The sequence below is a fragment of the Pristiophorus japonicus genome, chromosome 5 (assembly GCF_044704955.1).
Source record: "Pristiophorus japonicus isolate sPriJap1 chromosome 5, sPriJap1.hap1, whole genome shotgun sequence".
In the NCBI taxonomy this organism is placed as follows: Eukaryota; Metazoa; Chordata; class Chondrichthyes; family Pristiophoridae; genus Pristiophorus; species Pristiophorus japonicus.
The window spans coordinates 161,546,943-161,567,312 of record NC_091981.1 but is presented as its reverse complement, the minus strand read 5'-3'; the positions used below and the strand labels follow the sequence as shown (position 1 = coordinate 161,567,312).

The 20,370-nt window shown below is 44.3% G+C and overlaps 2 protein-coding genes across 4 annotated transcripts in view; one reads left to right on the top strand and one right to left on the bottom strand.

Annotated features, from left to right (window-relative positions):
- LOC139264489 (cytoplasmic dynein 1 intermediate chain 1) overlaps positions 1-9,889 on the bottom strand; it is a 532,713-nt gene extending 522,824 nt beyond the window's left edge. For 2 of the 3 annotated variants that reach the window (XM_070881047.1, XM_070881049.1), the window contains exon 1: positions 8,089-9,688. In XM_070881047.1, the coding sequence (XP_070737148.1) occupies positions 8,089-8,363 (275 nt within the window). In that variant the 5' untranslated portion in view covers positions 8,364-9,688. Of the gene's footprint in view, positions 1-8,088; positions 9,689-9,828 lie in introns of those variants that run through there. The other variant, XM_070881048.1, reaches the window with a different exon arrangement.
- Positions 9,890-9,896: 7 nt separating this feature from the next.
- sdhaf3 (succinate dehydrogenase complex assembly factor 3) overlaps positions 9,897-20,370 on the top strand; it is a 68,529-nt gene continuing 58,055 nt past the window's right edge. Inside the window, exon 1 of the mRNA XM_070881053.1 lies at positions 9,897-10,406. Coding sequence (XP_070737154.1) covers positions 10,233-10,406 — 174 coding nt within the window. The 5' untranslated portion in view covers positions 9,897-10,232. The remainder of the gene's footprint in view (positions 10,407-20,370) is intronic.

The window sequence follows — 20,370 nt, the reverse complement described above, 5'->3', positions numbered from 1 at the left end:
AGTTCCCCCTTCTCGCTAGATCCTTGGTCCCCTAGTATTTCCAGAAGGTTATTTGTGTCTTTCTTAGTGAAGACAGAACCAAAGTATTTGTTCAATTGGTCCGCAATTTCTTTGTTCCCCATTATAAATTCATCTGAATCTGACTGCAAGGGACCTACATTTGTCTTCACTAATCTTTTTCTCTTCACATATCTATCGAAGCTTTTGCAGTCAGTTTTTATGTTCCCAGCAAGCTTCCTCTCATACTCTATTTCCCCCTCCTAATTAAACTCTTTGTCCTCCTCTGCCGAATTATAAAATTCTCCCAGTCCTCAGGTTTGCTGCTTTTTCTGGCCAATTTATATGCCTCTTCCTTGGATTTAACACTATCCTTAATTTCCCCTGTTAGCCACAGTTGAACCACCTTCCCCGTTTTATTTTTACTCCAGACAGGGATGTGCAATTGTTGAAGTTCATCCATGTGATCTTTAAATGTTTGCCATTGCCTATCCACCATCAACCCTTTAAGTATCATTCGCCAGTCTAGTAACTGGTGGTGTGGATAAGGGAGAACCAGTGGGTGTGGTGTATTTGGACTTTCAAAAGGCTTTTGACAAGGTCCCAAACAAGAGATTAGCGTGCAAACTTAAGGCACAGGGTAATGTATTGACATGGATAGAGAACTGGTTGGCAGACAGGAAGCAAAGAGTGGGAATAAACGGGTCCTTTTCAGAATGGCAGGCAGTGATTAGTGGGGTGCCGCAGGGTTCAGTGCTGGGACCCCAGCTATTTACAATATACATCAATGATTTAGATGACGGAATTGAATGTAATATCTCCAAGTTTGCAGATGACACTAAGCTGGGTGGCAGTGCGAGTTGCAAGGAGGATGCTAGGAGGCTGCAGGGGGACTTGAACAGGTTAGGTGAGTGGGCAAATGCATGGCAGATGCAGTATAATGTGGTAAGTGTGAGGTTATCCACTTTGGTGGCAAAAACAGGAAGGCCGATTATCTGAATGGTGACAGATTAGTAAAATGGGAGTTGCAACAAGACCTGGGTATCATGGTACATCAGTCATTGAAGGTAGGCATGCAGGTACAGCAGGCAGCAAAGAAAGCAAATGGCATGCTGGCCTTCATAGAGAGGGGATTTGAGTATAGGAGCAGGGAGGTCTTACTGCAGTTGTACAGGGCCTTGGTGAGGCCACACCTTGAATATGGTGTACAGTTTTGGTCTCCTAATCTGAGGAAGGACGTTCTTGCTATTGAGGGAGTGCAGCGAAGGTTCGCCAGACTGATTCCTGGGATGGCAGGACTGACATATGAAGATAGACTGGATCGACTCGGCTTATATTCACTGGAATTTAGAAAAATGAGAGGGGATCTCATCGAAACATGTATGATTCTGACGAGATTGGACAGATTAGATGCAGGAAGAATGTTCCCGATGTTGGGGAAGTCCAGGACCAGTGGTCACAGTCTAAGGATAAGGGACAAGCCATTTAGGACCGGGATGAAGAAAAACTTCTTCACTCAGAGAATTGTGAACCTTTGGAATTCTCTACCATAGAAAGTTGTTGAGGCCAGTTTGTTAGATATATTCAAAAGGGCGTTAGATGTGACCCTTACGGCTAAAGGGGTATGGAGAGAAAGAAGGAATGGGGTACTGAAGTTGCATGATCAGCCATGATCATATTGAATGGTGGTGCAGGCTCGAAGGGCCGAATGGCCTTCTCCTGCACCTACTTTCTATGTTTCTATAATCACTGAAAGTCAATAGAGTTCACATCCCAAAGTCTAAGGCAATGGTTTAAGTGGAATTATTAATGGATATTTACATCCAGCCTGTTTCGTCACTGACCCTGCTCATATTCTTTATATTGCCATATTTTTCACTCATGCAAGCACAATACACATAGGTGCAATATCTTCCCCATCTCTCACGTTTTTGTATCTTTCCCCATCGTCCAGACTACCCTAACCTCTTTATTCTGCAACTCTCTTATTTCTTCTTTTCTCCACATCTTATTCTCCAATGTTACCTTCACTATCTTCCCACGGTCAGGTTATACCCCCTTGTGCCTACCAGAGGAAATAGTTTTTCTCTATCAACGCTATTAAATCCTTTAATCATCTTAAACACTTGAATTAGATCACCAGTATATATTCTATATTCATGGAAATACAAGTCGAGTCTAGTCTATGCAACCTGTCCTCATAATTTTATCCTTTTAGCCCAAGTATAATTCTGGTCAATCTGCGCTGCACCCTCTCCAAGTCGAACATATCCACCCTGAGGTGTGGTGCCCAGAATTGAATGCAGTACTCGAGATGGGGTATAAACAAATATCTGTGCAGCTGTAACTTAACATTTAGCCCTTTGTATTCCAGCCCTCTTTAGATAAAGGCTTTTGACACAGTCAATCGCGAGGGTCTATGGAGCGTCCTCCTCCATTTCGGATGCCCCCAAATGTACCTCATCATCCTCCGTCTGCTCCACGATGACATGCAGGCTGTGATCCTTACCAATGGATCCAATCCACGTCCGGAACAGGGTCAAGCAGGGCTGAGTCATCGCCCCCTCTTCTCAATCTTCTTTGTTGCCATGCTCCACCTCACAGTTGGCAAGCTCCCTGCTGGAGTGGAACTAAACTACAGAACCAGTGGGAACCTGCTCAACCATCGCCATCTCCAGGCCAGATCCAAGACCACCCCAACCTCTGTCATCGAGCTACAGTACGCGGACGACGAAAGCGTCTGCGCACAGAGGTTGCACTCCAGGACATAGTCGACGTATTAACTGACGCGTACGAAAGCAAGGGCATTACACTAAACATCAGTAAGACAAAGGTCCTCCACCAGCCTGTCCTCGCCGCACTACACTGCCCCCCAGTCATCAAGATCCACGGCGCGGACCTGGACAACGTGGACCACTTCCCTCATCTCGGGAGCCTCCTATCAACAAGAGCAGGCATTGATGATGAGATCTAACACTGCCTCCAGTGCGCCAGTGCAGCCTTCAACTGCCTGAGGAAAGGAGTGTTTGAAGACCAGGCCCTCAAAACTGTCATCAAGCTCATGGTCCACAGGGCTGTAGTAATACCAGCCTTCCTGTATGGCTCAGAAACATGGACCATGAACAGCAGACACCTCAAATCACTGGAGAAATACCACCCACGATGTCGCTGCAAGATCCTACAAATCCCCTGGGGGGGACAGACGCACCAACGTTAGCATCCTCATTCAGGCCAACATCCCCAGCATTAAAGCACCGACCACACTTGATCAGCTCCGCTGGGCAGGCCACATAGTTCGCATGCCAGACACGAGACTCACAAAGCAAGCGCTTTACTCGGAACTCCTTCGTGGCAAACGAGTCAAAGGTGGGCAGCGGAAACATTACAAGGACATCCTCAAAGCCTCCCTGATAAAATGCAACATCCCCACTGACACCTGGGAGTCCCTGGCCAAAGAATGCCCCAAGTGGAGGAAGTGCATCCGGGAGGGCGCTGAGCACCTAGAGTATTGTCGCCGAGAGCATGCAGAAATCAAGCGCAGGCAGCGGGAAGAGCGTGCGGCAAACCAGTCCCACCCACCCCTTCCCTCAACGACTATTTGTGCCACCTCTGACAGAGACTGTGGTTCTCGTATTGGACTGTACAGCCACCTAAGAACTTGTTAAGAATGGAAGCAAGGCTTCCTCGATTCCGAGGGACTGCCTATGATGATGGGATGAGATAAAGGCCAACATTCCATTTGCCTTTTTAATAATTTTTTGTGCATCATCTTCCCACATTACAACAGTGACTACACTCCAAAAGTACTTAAGCAAAATACTGTGGATGCTGGAATCTGAAATAAAAACAGAAAAGGTCATCGACCTGAAACATTAACTCATGTTCTTATCTGCGGAGAGATAAACAAAGAACATAAGAAATAGGAGGAGTAGGCCATACGGCCCCTTGAGCCTGCTCTGCCATTCAATAAGATCATGGCTGATCTGATCATGGACTCAGCTCCACTTCCCTGCCCGCTCCCCATAACCCCTTATCCTTTAAGAAACTGTCTATTTCTGTCTTAAATTTATTTAATGTCCCAGCTTCCACAGCTCTCTGAGGCAGTGAATTCCACAGATTCACAACCCTCAGAGAAGAAATTTCTCCTCATCTCAGTTCTAAATGGGCGGCCCCTTATTCTAAGATCATGCCCTCTAGTTCTAGTCTCCCCCACCATGGATGGAAACATTCTCTCTGCATCCACCTTGTCAAGCCCCCTCATAATCTTATACGTTTCGATAAGATCACCTCTCAAATCTTCTGAATTCCAATGAGTAGAGGCCCCACCTACTCAACCTTTCCACATAAGTCAACCCTCTCATTCCCGGAATCAACCTAGTGAACCTTCTCTGAACTGCCCCCAAAACAAGCACATCCCTTTGTAAATACGTAAACCAAAACTGCACACAGTATTCCAGGTGTGGCCTCACCAATACCCTGTACAGCTGTAACAAGACTTCCCTGCTTTTATACTCCATCCCCTTTGTAATAAAAGCCAAGATTCCATTGGCCTTCCTGATCACTTGCTGTACCTGCATACGATCCTTCTGTGTTTCATGCACAAGTACCCCCAGGTCCCGCTGTACTGCAGCACTTTGAATTCTTTCTCCATTTAAATAATAACTTGCTCTTTGATTTGTTTCTGCCAAAGTGCATGACCTCACACTTTCCAACATTATACACCGTCTGCTAAATTTTTGCCCATGCTCTTAGTTTGTCTATGTCCTTTTGCAGCTTTTTTTGTGTCCTCCTCACACATTGCTTTTCCTCCCATCTTTGTATCATCAGCAAACCTGGCTACATTACACTCAGTCCCTTCTTTCAAGTCCTTACTATAGATTGTAAATATTTGGGCTGCCAGCACTGATCCCTGTGGCACCCCACTTGTTACTGATTGCCAACCAGAGAATGAACCATTTATCCCGCCTCTCTGTTTTCTGTTTGTTAGCCAATCTTCTATCCATGCTAATATATTACCCCCAACCCCGTGAACTTTTATTTTGTGCAGTAGCCTTTTGTGTGGCACCTTGTCAAATGCCTTCTGGAAGTCCATATACACCACATCCACTGCTTCCCCTTTATCCACCTTGTTCGTTACATCCCCAAAGGATTCCAGCAAATTTGTCAAACATGACTGCCCCTTCATAAATCCATGCTGACTCTGCCTGACCAAATTTTGCTTTTCCAAAATGTCCTGTGACTGCTTCCTTAATAATGGACTCCAACATTTTCCCAACCACAGATGTTAGGCTAACTGGTCTATAGTTTCCTGCTTTTTGTCTGCCTCCTTTTTTTGAATAGGAGCGTTACATTTGCAGTTTTCCAATCTGCTGGGACCTCCCCAGAATCCAGGGAATTTTAGTAAATTACAGCCAATGCATCCATAATCCCTGCTGCTACTTCTCTTAAGGCCCTAGGATGCAAGCCATCAGATCCAGGGGATTTATCTGTCTTTAGTCCCATTATCTTACTGAGTACCACCTCCTTAGTGATTGTGTTAAGATCCTCTCCCCTTTTCGCCCCTTGACTATCCACTGTTGGAATATTGTTAGTGTCCTCTACCGTAAAGACTGAGACAAAATATTTGTTTAGAGTTTCTCCCATCTCCATGTTCCCCATTACTAATTCCCCGGTCTCGTCCTCTAAGGGATGAACATTTACTTTAGCCACTCTTTCTTTTTGTATACCTATACTCTTGCTATCTGTTTTTATATTTTGTGCTAGTTTACTTTCATATTCTATCTTCCCTTTCTTAATCATTTTTTTAGTCATTCTATGCTGGCTTTTAAAAGCTTCCCAACCTTCTGTCCTCCTACTAGTTTTGGCCACTTTGTATGCCCTTGTTTTTAAAATCAGATACCATCCTTTATTTCTTTAGTAAACTATCTTTTCTTTTGCACCCTTTCCTCCTTACTGGAATATATTTTTCTTGAGATTTATGAAATATCTCTTTAAATGTACACCACTGTTCATCAACCGTCCTGCACTTTAATCTATTTTCTCAGTCCACTTTTGCCAACTCTGCCCTCATACCTTCATAGTCTCCTTTATTTAAGCTTAGTACGCTGGTTAGAGATCCAACTTTCTCACTCTCCATCTGAATTTGAAATTCAATCATGCTATGATCACTCATTCCAAGGGGATCCTTCACTAGGAGATTGTTTATTAATCCCGTCTCATTACACAGGACCAGATCTAAGATAACCTGCCCCTGGTTGGTTCCGTTACATACTGCTCAAGGAACCCTTATGCACTCTATGAACTCCTCCTCAAGGCTACCCTGACCAATTTGATTTGTCCAATCAATATGGAGGTTAAAATCACCCATGATTATTGCTGTTCCCTTTTTACAATCCCCCACTATTTCCTGGGTTTATGCTCCGATCAACAGAGTTGCTACTGATAGGGAGCCTATATACTATGCACACCGGTGACTTTTTCCCCTTATTATTCCTTATCTCCACCCAAACTGTTTCAACATCCTGATCCTTTGAGCATATATCATTTCTCACGATTGTAGTGATTCCATCCTTTATCAATAGAGCTACATCACCTCCTTTTCCTTTCTGTCTGTCCTTCCGGATTGTCAAATACCCCTGAATATTTAATTCCCAGTTCTGGTCACCTTGCAACCACATCTCTGTAATGGCTATCAGATCATACCCATTTGTCTCAATTTGTGCTGTCAGCTCATCTATTTTGTTACAAATGCTACGTGCATTTCGACAATGTGCCTTTAAATTTGTTTTATTACCCTTTTTTCCTACTTGTTTCCTCTCTCTTTCAAGCTCACTTTCTTTATTTTTGCTTTCTAATTCCAGCTTTATTCCCCTCCCTAATGAATCTAGTCTCAGGTTCCCATCACCCTGCCAAACTAGTTTAAATCCTCCCCAACAGCACTAGCAAATCCCCCACCGTGAGGATATTGGTCCCGGCTCTGTTGAGGTGCAGCCCGTCCGGCTTGTACATGTCCCACCTCCCCCAGAAGCGGTCCCAATGCCTCAGGAAACTAAAGCCCTCCCGCCTGCACCATCTCTCCAGTCACGTCTTCATCTGCTCTATCTTTCTATTTCTGGACTCACTAGCTCGTGGCACTGGGAGTAATCCGGAGATTACTATCTTTGAGGTCCTGCTTTTTAATCTCTCTCCTAGCTCCCGAAACTCTGCCCGCAAGATCTCATCCCTCTTCCTACCTATGTCATTGGTACCGATGTGGACCACGACCTCTGGCTGTTCACCCTCTCCCCCCAGAATGCTCCGCAGCTGCTCAGTGACATCCTTGACCCTGGCACCAGGGAGGCAACAAACCATCCTGGAGTCACATCTGCAGCCGCAGAAACGCCTGTCTGCTCCCCTGACTATGGAATCCCCTACCACTGTAGCTCTTCAATTCATTTTCCTCCCCCCATGTGCAGCTGAGCCACCCGTGGTGCCGTGGACTTGGCTCTGGCTGCACTCCCCAGGGTCACCATCGCCCCCACTAGTACTCAGAACAGAATACCGGTTGGAGAGCGAGATGGACTCAGGGGACTCCTGCACTACCTGCCTGGTCCTCCTCTTCTGTCCAGGGGTCACCCAAGCCCTATCTGCCTGTACACTCTTAAGCTGTGGGGTGACTGCCTCTAGAAACGTGCTATCCACGTAGCTCTCAGTCTTGCGGATGCACCGCAGTGTCCCCAGCTGCCGCTCAAGCTCCAAAACACGGAGCTCGAGTTGGTGCAGTTGGAGACCCCTCTTGCACATGTGGTCGTCCCGGCTGCGTGAAGCATCCAGGATTTCCCACACGCGACAGGATGTGCAATCCACGTGACTGAGCTGCACTGTCATCCCTCTAGTTACACTCACAACTATCAAGTGGAACTAAACTCTACACCTGAGCACAACATACTCAGCCGCTACTCAGTAAACAGCTGATTTAATGAACTGGTTCTCCTTAGATCATAAAGATCACATATATTTACTTCCAGTTCTTACTTACTTACAACAATGCCAAATGTTTCCTTCCGAAAGAAAAGGATAAAATACTCACCAGTCCACCAGCCAATCACTTACCCGCTTGGCTGTGATGTTACACTTTGATTTCTTTGTTTACTTTCTGTCCCTGCTACAGCTGGCTTCCACCCGACTGCTGCTGCTCCAAGCTGCCGCCGCCCTTTGTAGTCCCGCGCCGCTTCGCTCTCACAATGCCGGACTCGCTGAGATTTCCAGCATTTTCTGTTTTTACTCCAGAAGTACTTCATTGGCAGTAAAGCACTTTGAGACATCCGGTGGTCGTGAAAAATCGCTATATAAATGCAAGTCTTTCTGTCTTCGTGATTTATGTGCATGGACCCCTAAATCTCTCTGCTCATCCATAGTTCCAAGCTTTATTTTGCTTCTTGCCATTTAGAAAATATTTATCTATCTTTCTTAGGTCCAAAGTAGATTACCTCACACTTTCCCACATTGAACTCCATCTGACATCATCATCATCATCGGCAGTCCCTCAAAATCGAGAAAGACTCGCTTCCACTCTAAAAGTGAGTTCTCAGGTGGCTGTTTAGTCCAATGTGGGAATTACATCTCTCTAACAGGTGGGGCAGACAGTGGTTGAAGGAAAGGGTGGGTGGGGAGCCTGGTTTGCCGCACGCTCCTACCGCTGTCTGTGCTTGGTTTCTACATGCTCTCGGTGACGAGACTGGAGGTGCTCAGCGCCCTCCTGAATGCTCTTCCTCCATTTAGGGCAGTCTTTGGCCAGGGGCTCCCAGGTGTCAGTGGGGATGTTACATTTTATCAAAAAGATTTTGAGGGTGTCCTTGAAACGTTTCCTCTGCCCACCTGGGGCTTGCTTGCCGTGTAGGAGTTCCAAGTAGAGCGCTTGCTTTGGGAGTCTTGTGTCAGGCATGCGACACAATGGAGCTGGTCGAGTGTGGTTAGTGCTTCGATGCTGGGAATGTTGGCCTGATCGAGGACGCTAATGTTGGTACGTCTGTCCTCCCAGGGCATTTGTAAGATCTTGCGGAGACATCGTTGGTGGTATTTCTCCAGCGATTTGAGGTGTATATGGTCACGTCTCTGAGCCATATAGGAGGGCGGGTAGCACTACAGCCCTGTAGACCATGAGCTTGGTGCCAGATTTGAGGGCCTGATCTTCAAACACTCGTTTCCTCAGGTGACCGAAGGCTGCGCTGGCGCACTGGAGACGGTGTTGAACCTCGTCGTTGAACCTCAATCTGCCAGTTTTGCCCACTCACCTACTCTATCAATGTCCCTTTCAATGTTCTGCTCCCATCTACACTATACTGTGCGACCTAACTTAGTGTCGTCAGCACATAACCTGATCTTGGAGGTGTTGGTGAAGGTATATCGCAGGATCTCCCTTAAGTCAGTCGAGGCATCCGAAGGTTGGAAGATAAGAGACTTGCTTGTCTGTTGGAGCAGTGTCGGGACTCGAGTCATTTCTAAGTGTCTTTCACGGAAATTACAATGGACGAGCAAGAGAACATCCGCGGCAATTCATCCCCCAATACAAAAGCAAAATACTGCGGATGCTGGAAATCTGAAATAAAAACAGAAAATGCTGAAAATACTCAGCAGGTCAGACAGCACCTGTGGAGAGAGAAACAGTATAAACGTTTCAGGGACCTGCCGAGTATTTCCAGCATTTTCTGTCCCCCCCCCCCCAATCCAATATGATTTTAATTAAAAGCCCAAACTCCTCGCTGGAGTAGAGACAAATAAAACCGCCAGGCCCATCACTCGTTTTTCTCAGCGACTCCGCCACGCCACGCCCCTTTGTAGTTTGTAACTCACGCGTCACCAGCTGGCGCGCCTGGGGCTCGCGACGCCATCTCCTCAACAACGGCCGCTGACCTCCAGCGTGCCTCGTCACCGTAGCCTTGCGTAAACGCAACAACGAACCCAGCGGCGCGATGAGCCACCGGAACCAATGATATCAAAGGACAAGAAAGACGAAATACCCACGAAAATAACTTTACTAAACATGACATTTATCAACATATATCGAAGTTCTCTTTTCAATTAGTTTTGAAGAAATCGCGGAATCGTAAAGTTATATACTGATTCTCCCCCCGGGCTCGGGAATGTAGATAATTTATTCGGAAGAATATCCGTGTCGTACCTCGACAGACAGATCACACAACTGAAAGCGCCGGTTGTGGTGAGCGGGGCCGGTACAGTGGTTGCCACGGAGACGCATGGCCTCGGCTCACGTGGCGCGAGTGCGCGCGCTCTACAAGCGGCTCATGCTCCTTCACCGGCTACTGCCGGCCGAGCTGCGTGCACTGGGGGACCAGTACGTCAAGGACGAATTCAGGAGAAATAAGAGGGTCGGCGCACAGGAAGTCCAGCGGTTCATGGAGGAGTGGGAGGTAGGGTTGCCCAACGGGGCCTGCCCTAGGTACCACGGATCCCAACAGCGCGGCACCTGCAGACCGCCAACGGCCTTGCAAACATAAAGACTCGCCTCAGACCATAGGACGTCCCAAAGAGCTTTAACAGCTAATGACTTTTTTTTTAAAGTGCAGTCACTGTTGTAATATAGGAAACGCTGCAGCTAATTTGCGCACAGCAAATTCCCACAAACAGCAACGTGGTAATGACCAGATAATCTGTTTGTGATGTTGATTGAGGGATAAATGGGAGAACTCCCCTGCTCTTCAAATAGTGCCGTGGGATCTTTTATGTCCACCTCCAAGCAGATAGGACTGTACAGGAGTGTCGGCCTGGAATTTGTGCTCAAGTCTCTGGAGTGTCTCTTGAACCCAAGTTCTTTTTGTGTGGCTGTCATCTGAGCCAAGGCTGACACGTAGTGAGTGTCATAAGAGATGAAATCTTAAGGTTTAGCAGTATTTAAGAGTGGGATTATAGAAAATAGGTGCAGGAGTAGGCCATTCGGCCCTTCTAGCCTGCACCGCCATTCAATGAGTTCATGGCTGAACATTCAACTTCAGTACCCCATTCCTGCTTTCTCGCCATACCCCTCCATGGCAGATGCAGTATAATGTGGCTAAGTGTGAGGTTATCCACTTGGGTGGCAAAAACAGGAAGGCAGATTATTATCTGAATGGTGACAGATTAGTAAAAGGGGAGGTGCAATGAGACCTGAGTGTCATGGTACCTCAGTCATTGAAGGTAGGCATGCAGTTACAGCAGGCAGTAAAGAAAGCAAATGGCATGCTGGCCTTCATAGCGAGGGAATTTGAGTACAGGAGCAGGGAGGTCTTACTGCAGTTGTACAGGGCCTTGGTGAGACCACACCTGGAATATTGTGTGCAGTTTTGGCCTCCTAATCTGAGGAAGGACATTCTTACTATTGAGAGAGTGCAGCGAAGGTTCACCAGACTGATTCCTGGGATAGCAGGACTGACATGTGAAGAAAGAGTGGATCGACTAGGCTTATATTCACTGGAATTTAGAAGAATGAGAGGGGATCTCATAGAAACATATAAAATTCTGACTGGATTGGACAGATTAGATGCAGGAAGAATGTTCCCGATGTTGGGTAAGTCCAGAACCAGGGGTCACAGTCTAAGGATAAGGGGTAAGCTATTTAGGACTGAGATGAGGAGAAACTTCTTCACTCAGAATTGTGAACCTGTGGAATTCTCTACTACAGAAAGTTGTTGAGGCCAGTTCGTTAGATATATTCAAAAGGGAGTTAGATGTAGCCCTTATGGCTAAAGGGATCAAGGGGTATGGAGAGAAAGCAGGAATGGGGTACTGACGTTGCATGATCAGCCATGATATTGAATGATGGTGCAGGCTCGAAGGGCTGAATGGCCTACTCCTGCACCTACTTTTGTTTTTCCTGGAGCACTTGAGTAGGGGCTCCTAGAGTTCTGCAAACATTGACGAAGGAGATTCTGGGAGCACTGAGGTGGGAAGTCTGTGGGAGCCAAAGTTATGGTTTCCCACATTACAACAGTGACTACACTCCAAAAATACTTAATTGGCTGTAAAGTGCTTTGAGACGTCCGGTGGTCATGAAAGGTGCTATATAAATGCAATTCTTACTTTCAAGTGATTAGGATATCTGGCCATTTAAGGCCATAGAGCATAAGACAAAGAGCACTAGAATTAGGCTAAGCAAGGCTTTGGTATGATTCATGGTTACCAATATAAGCTTGAAGAATTAGGGCTAGTTTACTTTAAAGAAACATGGGCTTAGAGGGGATATGATTGGGATTTTTGAAATCTGATTTCAATGTCCAGTTGAATAGGATATATTTGAGATGATAGGGCCAAAGGGCATACATACAAAATCCTAATGAAAGAATTAGGTTCGATGCTGTGAAATATGTGAAAAATTTATTTTCAGAGTGAACAGATGGTCAATATGTATTTGTGGTGGCGCTTTAAAAGGGACTTGTCAAGTTCCTGAGTACAGAGGACATTTCCAATTAAAGAAGGTAAGTACGCCGGGTGGCCCTGGAGAGGGGGTACGCTTGAGGCCTTCTGCGACTAGTGGGCACCACAGAGACTGGAATGCATGGTCAATATGGAAAAAACGATTTAATTTGGTAAATTTCCTTTATTATGATTTGGGTGTTTATTGTTTGTGCCCATTTTTTAAAAAATCACTTGTTAGATTAATTTGCTTGATGTCATTGGCAACCCAGTGTCGTCCTAATTTTCCAATCGAAAGAGTAGAAGGTAAGTAGCTAATTAGTTGGAATGATGAGACTGGGACTATTTTGATCTCTTGGAAACTTGACTGATCGATTGTCTAAGCATATCATGGGACCCTAACAACAATACAACAATGAGAGCCAGGAATTGTAATAATATACCAAAGTTTGACCACAATCTATTGGCTGGAGGTAGAAACTGTAATAATATATATCAAGCCCTAGCTCATGCTTTCTGCTCTTTCAACTGTGGTGTGCAGTGCATCTTCCCCTCCCTCCATTCTGTTATTGACGAAACATTTAGCAATCTTTATCTTAATCCTCTGGAATCCCTCTGCCTTTCTACTACTATGATAGACATTATTAAATCTTATCACAAATACCGTGACTTTGTTCACCTGCCCTCTCGTTCTCTGAGCCCTTCTAAAACATATTAAGGGGGTTGTTTTGTGAATTCTACTGTGAAACTGCTTGTTGATAGATTGATCAAAAAATCAGGAAATTTATCACATTAAAACTGAGATTTTTGAAACTTTTTAAAAAGATAAACAAACTGCAAGAACAATAGTTATTACCATAGTTGTAGCAGAATGCTTTTTTTCACAGGAATGGTGAAATAGCCATAAAATTGCTACAGTATATTAAACCAAAACCAAAACATTGTGGATGCTGGAAATCTGAAATATAAGCAGAAAATGTTAGAAATACTCAGCAGGTCAGGCAGCACCTGTGGAGGGGAAAACAGAGTTAATGTTTCAGATTTTTAGTATGTTCTAAGATTTAAAAAAAGTTTTCTATAATTATAAACAAAATTAAGTGAGACTTTTTTAAAGGGACTAGTAAGCAGCACTGGTGACACCCACCATTACTCTTCAATAAAATAGTTTTGACAATTCTACAATGTAATTTTTATTCTGGCTTTGTAATAACCTGAAAATACAGCAGATGGCAGAGTAAGTCCTTGCTAACTGCAATAGAGCTTTTTCACCAGCACTCCATGGAGACTGATCTCTTGTGGGATTACAGATGTTAGAAGTAGGCTTATTTTGCCTGTCTTCCTGCTTCCCCCATTTAGCTCCCAAATGTTTGTTCAATTACAAACAAGGCCAAGGCCATTGCCATCCACGACCTTATTATGGATGATTACATTCTGGCTTTCACTCCAAATTGCCTCTCAGATGGAGATACTTTGACCCTTATTAAAACCTCACCACCTGGGAATGCTTCCTGCCCCACCATGGTGGCAGTGTGGCCCTTATCACCATAAGCTCTCCTCCTACTCCTCTGCTATTTTCTATTATTTTGAGCACCTCACCTTCCATCCCTTACTCAATCCCAGCTGTTCCATCTTGTAATGGCTATCTTATGTCCAAGGGATGCTGACTTGAGTGATTCTGGCACACAAATGGCCATCCATTACCAGATCTGGCTGGACCACATCAAGTGTCATCAGGTCTCACTCTTCTCTGCCAACTGTTTACTCCAAAATCATCCTGGGGAGCAAAGATAACCCCCCCCCCCGGGTTTCTTTCCTTCGTTACCAACTGTCTCCTTAAACCCCTCTCCTCTGCCTCCTCCACCCTCACATCCAACAAGCGCGAGGAGCTCATGGATGACTTTGTCACTAAGATTGAGACCATTCAGCTGCATTCCTACTTCCCCCTTCCCCTTGTCTACCAATCTACTCCTCCCCCAGGCTATATCTGCATTAGCCTTGAATCCCCAGCTTCCTCCAGTTTCTCTCTTATATCTCTCGTGCTCTCTCTGAGCTCATGTTGTCTGAGACACACCTCCTGCTCGCTTGTCTCCATCCCAGTTAATCACATAATCACTAAAAACAGCAAGGGGCAGAAAACATTTGTGGGAGTTGTTTATAGGCAGCCAAACAGAATGTAGAGCAGAGTATAAATCAGGAAATTAGAGGCACAATTAACATGGGTAATTCGGTTATCACGGACTATAATTTACATACAGATTGGGCAAACCAAATTTGCAGTAATAATGTGGCGGATGAGTTCATGGAATGTATACAAGATAGTTTTCCAGATCAGTATGTTGAGGAACCAACAGGCTATTTTAGATCTAGTATTGTGCAATGAGAAAAGGTTAATTAATAACTTTGCAGTAAAGGGACCTTAAGGGAAGAGTGACCATAATATGATAGAATTTTATATTGAGTTTGGAAGTGATTTAGTTAAGTTGGAAACTAGGGTCTTGTATCTAAACAAAGCAAACTATGTGGGTATGAGGGGCAAGTTGGCTAAGGTAGATTAGGAAACTACATTTTGGCTATGAGGAAAGATTGGAGATGCTGGGTCTGTTTTCTTTGGAACAGAGGAAGCTGAGGGGAGATCTGATTGAGGTGTACAAAATTATGAGGCGCCTGGATAGGAAGGACCTGTTTCCCTTGGCAGAGGGGTCAACAACCAGGGGACATAGATTTAAAATAATTGGGGGGAGGTTTAGAGGAGATATGAGGGGAAATGTCTTCACCCAGAGGGTAGTGAGGGTCTGGAACTCTCTGCCTGAAAGGGTGGTAGAAGCAGAAATCCTCACCACATTTAAAACATACTTAGATGTGCACTTAAAGTACCATAACCTACAGGGCAACGGACCAAGAACTGGAAAGTGGAATTAGGCTGGATAGCTCTTGTCGGCTGGTGCGGACAGGATGGGCTGAAATGGCCTCCTTCCGGGCTGTAAATTTCTATGATTTTATGATTCTCTGATTAAACGGTTTGACGGTAGACAAGCAATAGCTAGCATTTAAACAATTAATACATAATTTACAACAAATATACATTCCTTTAAGGCAGAAAAAACTCCACGGGAAAAATGGTCCAACCGTGGCTAACGAGAAGTTAAAGATGGTATTAAATCAAAGGAACATGCTTTTAATGTTGTCAAAAAGAGTAGTAAGCCTGAGGATTTTTAGAATTCAGCAAAGGAGGACCAAGAAATTGATGAAGAAAGAGAAAAAATACGAGGGTAAATTTGCAAGAGACATAAAAACAGATTGTAAACATTTCCATAGGTATGTAAATAGGAAGAGATTAGTGTAAGTAAACATGGGCCCATTAGAAGCAGAGACAGGAGAAATTATAATGGGCAATAAGGAAATGGCAGAGACATTAAACAACTATTTTGTATCTGTTTTCAAGGTAGAAGATACAAAAAACATTCTGGAAATAATGGGGAACCAAGGGTCTTTAGAGAATGAGGAAATCAGTATTAAGTAAAGGTGAGTACTGGAGAAATTAATGGGATTCAGTGGTGACCATAATATGGTAGAATTCTTTATTAAGATGGAGAGTGACACAGTTAATTCGGAAACTAGGCTCCTGAACTTAAGGAAAGGTAACTTCGACGGTATGAGGTGTGAATTGGCTAGAATAGACTGGCAAAGGATACTTAAAGGGTTGACGGTGGATAAGCAATGGCAAACATTTAAAGATCACATGGATGAACTTCAGCAATTGTACATCCCTGTCTGGAGTAAAAATAAAACTGGGAAGGTGGCTCAGCTGTGGCTAACAAGGGGAATTAAGGATAGTGTTAAAACCAAGGAAGAGACATATAAATTGACTAGAAAAAGCAATAAACCTGAGGACTAGGAGAAATTTAGAATTCAACAGAGGAGGACTAAAGGTTTAATTAAGAGGGGGGAAATAGAGTACAAGAGAAAGCTTGCAGGGAACATAAAAACTGACTGCAAAAGCTTCTATAAATATGTGAAGAGAAAAAGTGTATTTGGAGTTTCAAAAACCATTCGATAAGGTGTCACATGAGCTTATTACACAAAATTAGGACTCATGGGATTTGGGGTAATATATTGGCATGGATTGAGGATTGGTTAATGGACAGAAAACAGTAGGAATTAACAAGACTTTTTCGGGTTGGCAGGCTGTAACTAGTGGGGTACTTCAAGGTTCAGTGCTTGAGCCTCAGCTATTTACAATCTATATTAATGACTTGGATGAAGTATCCAAGTTTGCTGATGATACAAAGATAGGTGGGAAAGTAAGCTGTGATAAGGATGCAAAGAAACTGCAGAGACATTTCGATAGGTTGACTGAGTGGGCAAGGACATGGCAAATGGAATACAATGTAGGGAAGTGTGAAGTTATCCACTTTGGTAGGAAAAACAAAAAAGCACAATATTTTTTGAATGGCGACTGGGAAATGTTTGCATTCAGAGGGACCTGGGTATCCTTGAACATGAATCACAAAGTTAATATGCAGGTAGAGCAAGCAATTTGGAAAGCAAATGGTATGTTAGTTTTTGTTACAAAAGGATTAGAGTATAAGAGTAAAGAAGGCTTACTACAATTATACAGGGCATTAGTGAGGCTACACCTGGAGTACTGTGTACAGTTCTAATCTCCTTACCTAAGGAAAGACATACTTGCCTTCGAGTGAGTACAATAAAGGTACATTCGACTGGTTCCTGGGATGAGGGGATTGCCCTATGAGGAGAGACTGAATAAACTCGGCCTATATTCCCTAGAGTTTAGAAGAATGTGAAGCAATCCAATTGAAACACACACAATTCTTACAGGGCTTGATAGGGTTAATGCTGAGATGTTCCCTCTGGCTGGGGAATCTAGACACTGGGTCACAGTCTCAAAATAAAGGGTCGACCATTTAGGACTGAGATGAGGAGAAACCTCTTCACTCAAAGGGTTGTGAGTCTTTGGAATTCTCTACCCCAGAGAGCTATGGATGCTCAATTGTTGAGTATATTCAAGACAGGGGTCGTTAAATTTTTGGAAACAAAGGGAATTAAGGGATTATGGGGATAGTGTGGGAAGGTGGAGCTGAGGTAGAAGATCAACCTTGATTTTGTTGAATGGCAGAGCAGGCTCGAAGGGCCAAATGGCCTACTCCAGCTACCATTTCTTGTGTTCTGTCTTTCCACATTCCTCTCCTCCTTAAAACCCACCTCTTTGACAAAGCTTTGGTCATCCCATCTTACACTTCTACTTCAGCTTGCCAACAATTATTTTTCTGATTAAGCTTCTGCTTCGGTTATTATGCTATATTAAAGGGGCTATATAACTTTAAGTTGTTAGAGTAGAAAAATTGAATTTATCCAATTTAATTAAGCAATCTAATAACATAGAAAAGTGTTAATTCAACATTACTAAAAACTGATTAGTCATTTATCTCATTGCTGTTCGTGGGTTTTGCTGTGCGCAAATTGGTGGTCACGTTTGCCTACATTGCAACTGTAACTGCACTTCATACGTGTAATTAGCTGTGAAATGCACAGTGACATCCTGAGAACATGAAAGCTGTCATATCAATGCATTATTTTTTTAGTGCTAAAATATTTGAATTAAGCCACTTTAAATTAAGAGTAGACTGTAATTAGAAAGTGTAAATCTTTTTAATTAGTGACAGCTGTGAGAGACAAACAAAGATACATGTAGGACCCAAACAAAAAGCACTGAATTCAATGTTTGCAGAAATCTCGAGCTGCAGACCTAGACACCCCTTCCCCCCCCCCCCCCCCCCCCCCCCGCAGTACTGTCACTGAGGATGTGTACAGAAGGATTATGAATGTGGCAGAGGGATGGAGAAAGGGAATCATGGGAAAATAGCTAAAGAAGTGTCAAGATGCTGACAATTGCAGAATCAACAGGAAAAAAAAAGGGGTTACTGAGAGTTGAGGTTAAACACGGGTCACGGGAAAGAAAAGGCAATCACTGATAGGAGAGGGTAACGTACTGATAGGAGGGAAATAGATTTTACTGATAAGGAAGAAGAATTTAATGAGGCTATAAACAAGCTGACCTCGGGGCCAGCTCTAATTAGGAGACCTCCTCGCCTGCCATTGGACATACTCGGGGGGGGGGGGGAGGAGGAGAGGAGGGAGAGAGAAAGAGGAGGAAGAAAGGGAGTGGATAGACCAAGTGCTAATCAAATGCGTTATGTTTTGAAAATGTATAACTACTGTGTTTTTTGCGCTGTAAAGGGGCTTGTCCAGAAGAAGGTAAACAGGCTCTGATTGAGAGTGTTCCTTTGTCTTGACAAGTCCCGGCCGGAGAATCTTCAATAAAGGTCTTTTACAGAAAAGGCAAGAAGGTGTTCGCGTCAGTGTATTCGCTGAAACAGATTGAGGGAAAAAGAATCCGTATTAAAATCACGGCCTATGCCTCTGTCTTCCCTCACTGCTGACAAACACCAGGAATTCACCAATTAGCCAAACTTCATATTCCATCCCCCCACCCAGTTCTGCCAAACATCAGATTGCCCCTCCTTAGTAATATCAGACCAAAGGATTCTCTCCATGCTTCCAAACTCTGGGGCTAGAATTTCCACTTGAGATCGCTGGGCTAGTGGCCATATATTGCCCAAAAGGCAGGCTATCGCCCATTTCGCTTAAAAAGTGGAAAGTTGGGCCAGAAAATTGCCGGCCCAACTCTTATGCCACATCGTCAAGGTCATCGCCCCGCGCAACTTTCGGCACATCGCTGGACTGATCGCTTGCCGAGAAGATCGCTGGAGAAAAGCTGCTTTTACCTGGCCTTCCTCACAGAACTCGGCACTACGGACGCCATTTTGAAAGTCGGAAGAAGTGAGGAGGCTACTTAAAGAAGGGGCTGAAATTTGTGAGTTATTTAAGGGCCTTTAAGTTACTGATTGATCCACTCAGTTCTATTTATATTTATTTTAGTACAAAGGTCATTTATAGTAATAATAGTGATGGGGTCTGTAGCTTCTCTGCCATTGCTTGTAAATGCTCACATGCTGGAGTCTGAAGTTGGGTTTAGTGAAGGGCCCAATCGAAGAGGTGGCAGACGAATGAGGAGGCGAACTTACAGGGATGAGCAATCTTACCTCAACTTGTCTGATAACACGTGCCTTAGGAGGCTGCGCTTCCGAAAGGAGGTCATCGATGAGATATGCCAGCTCATCAAGGGGGTTCTGTAGCCTACCAGGACCGCATTGCCCATTGAGGTGAAGATTACTGCGGCACTATCCTTCTACGCATCGGGCTCTTTTCAGACTTCAGCTGGCGACATCTGTGATATCTTTTAGCATGCCACACACTGCTCCATTCGACAGGTGACTGAAGCCCTTTATGCTCGCAGGATGGACTTTATAAGCTTCCCTATGACCAGGGAGGAGCAGACTGGGAGGGCTTTGGGTTTCTCTAATACCAAACTTCCCCAAGGTTCAGGGAGCAATAGACTGCATGCATATCGCCTTGAAAGCAGCTTTACAGAATGCAGAGGTGTTTCGTAACTGAAAGGGATTCCACTCCCTGAATGTGCAGCTCGTTGTCGACCACAACCAAATAATCCCCTCCACCATCCCCCCCCCCCCCCCCCCCCCCCAAGATTGGAAAAACCGCATGGGAGTTACGCTGCTGCAAAGCTGTTGCACCAGCAGCTCATAAATGAACGCTTTGCATGAACTTACATTGGAGACAGTTACGGTTACGGAAAGACAAGAGTTGCGTTTGTATTGAGTTACGTTTCATCTTTGCCTGGTCTGGCCTGCCCATTGTTTTACAACAGTTGCATTCATGTTTTACCTTAACTTATGTTATTAGAAGACACTGCACAACAATTGTAAAGTGAAATAATTTTTTTAATTGTATTAACAAAATTAACAAAATTTTAATGTAACACCCACCCACACCCCAACAGTGAAACAACAATAAAAAAACAACAATAAACATGAACAATAAAAACAA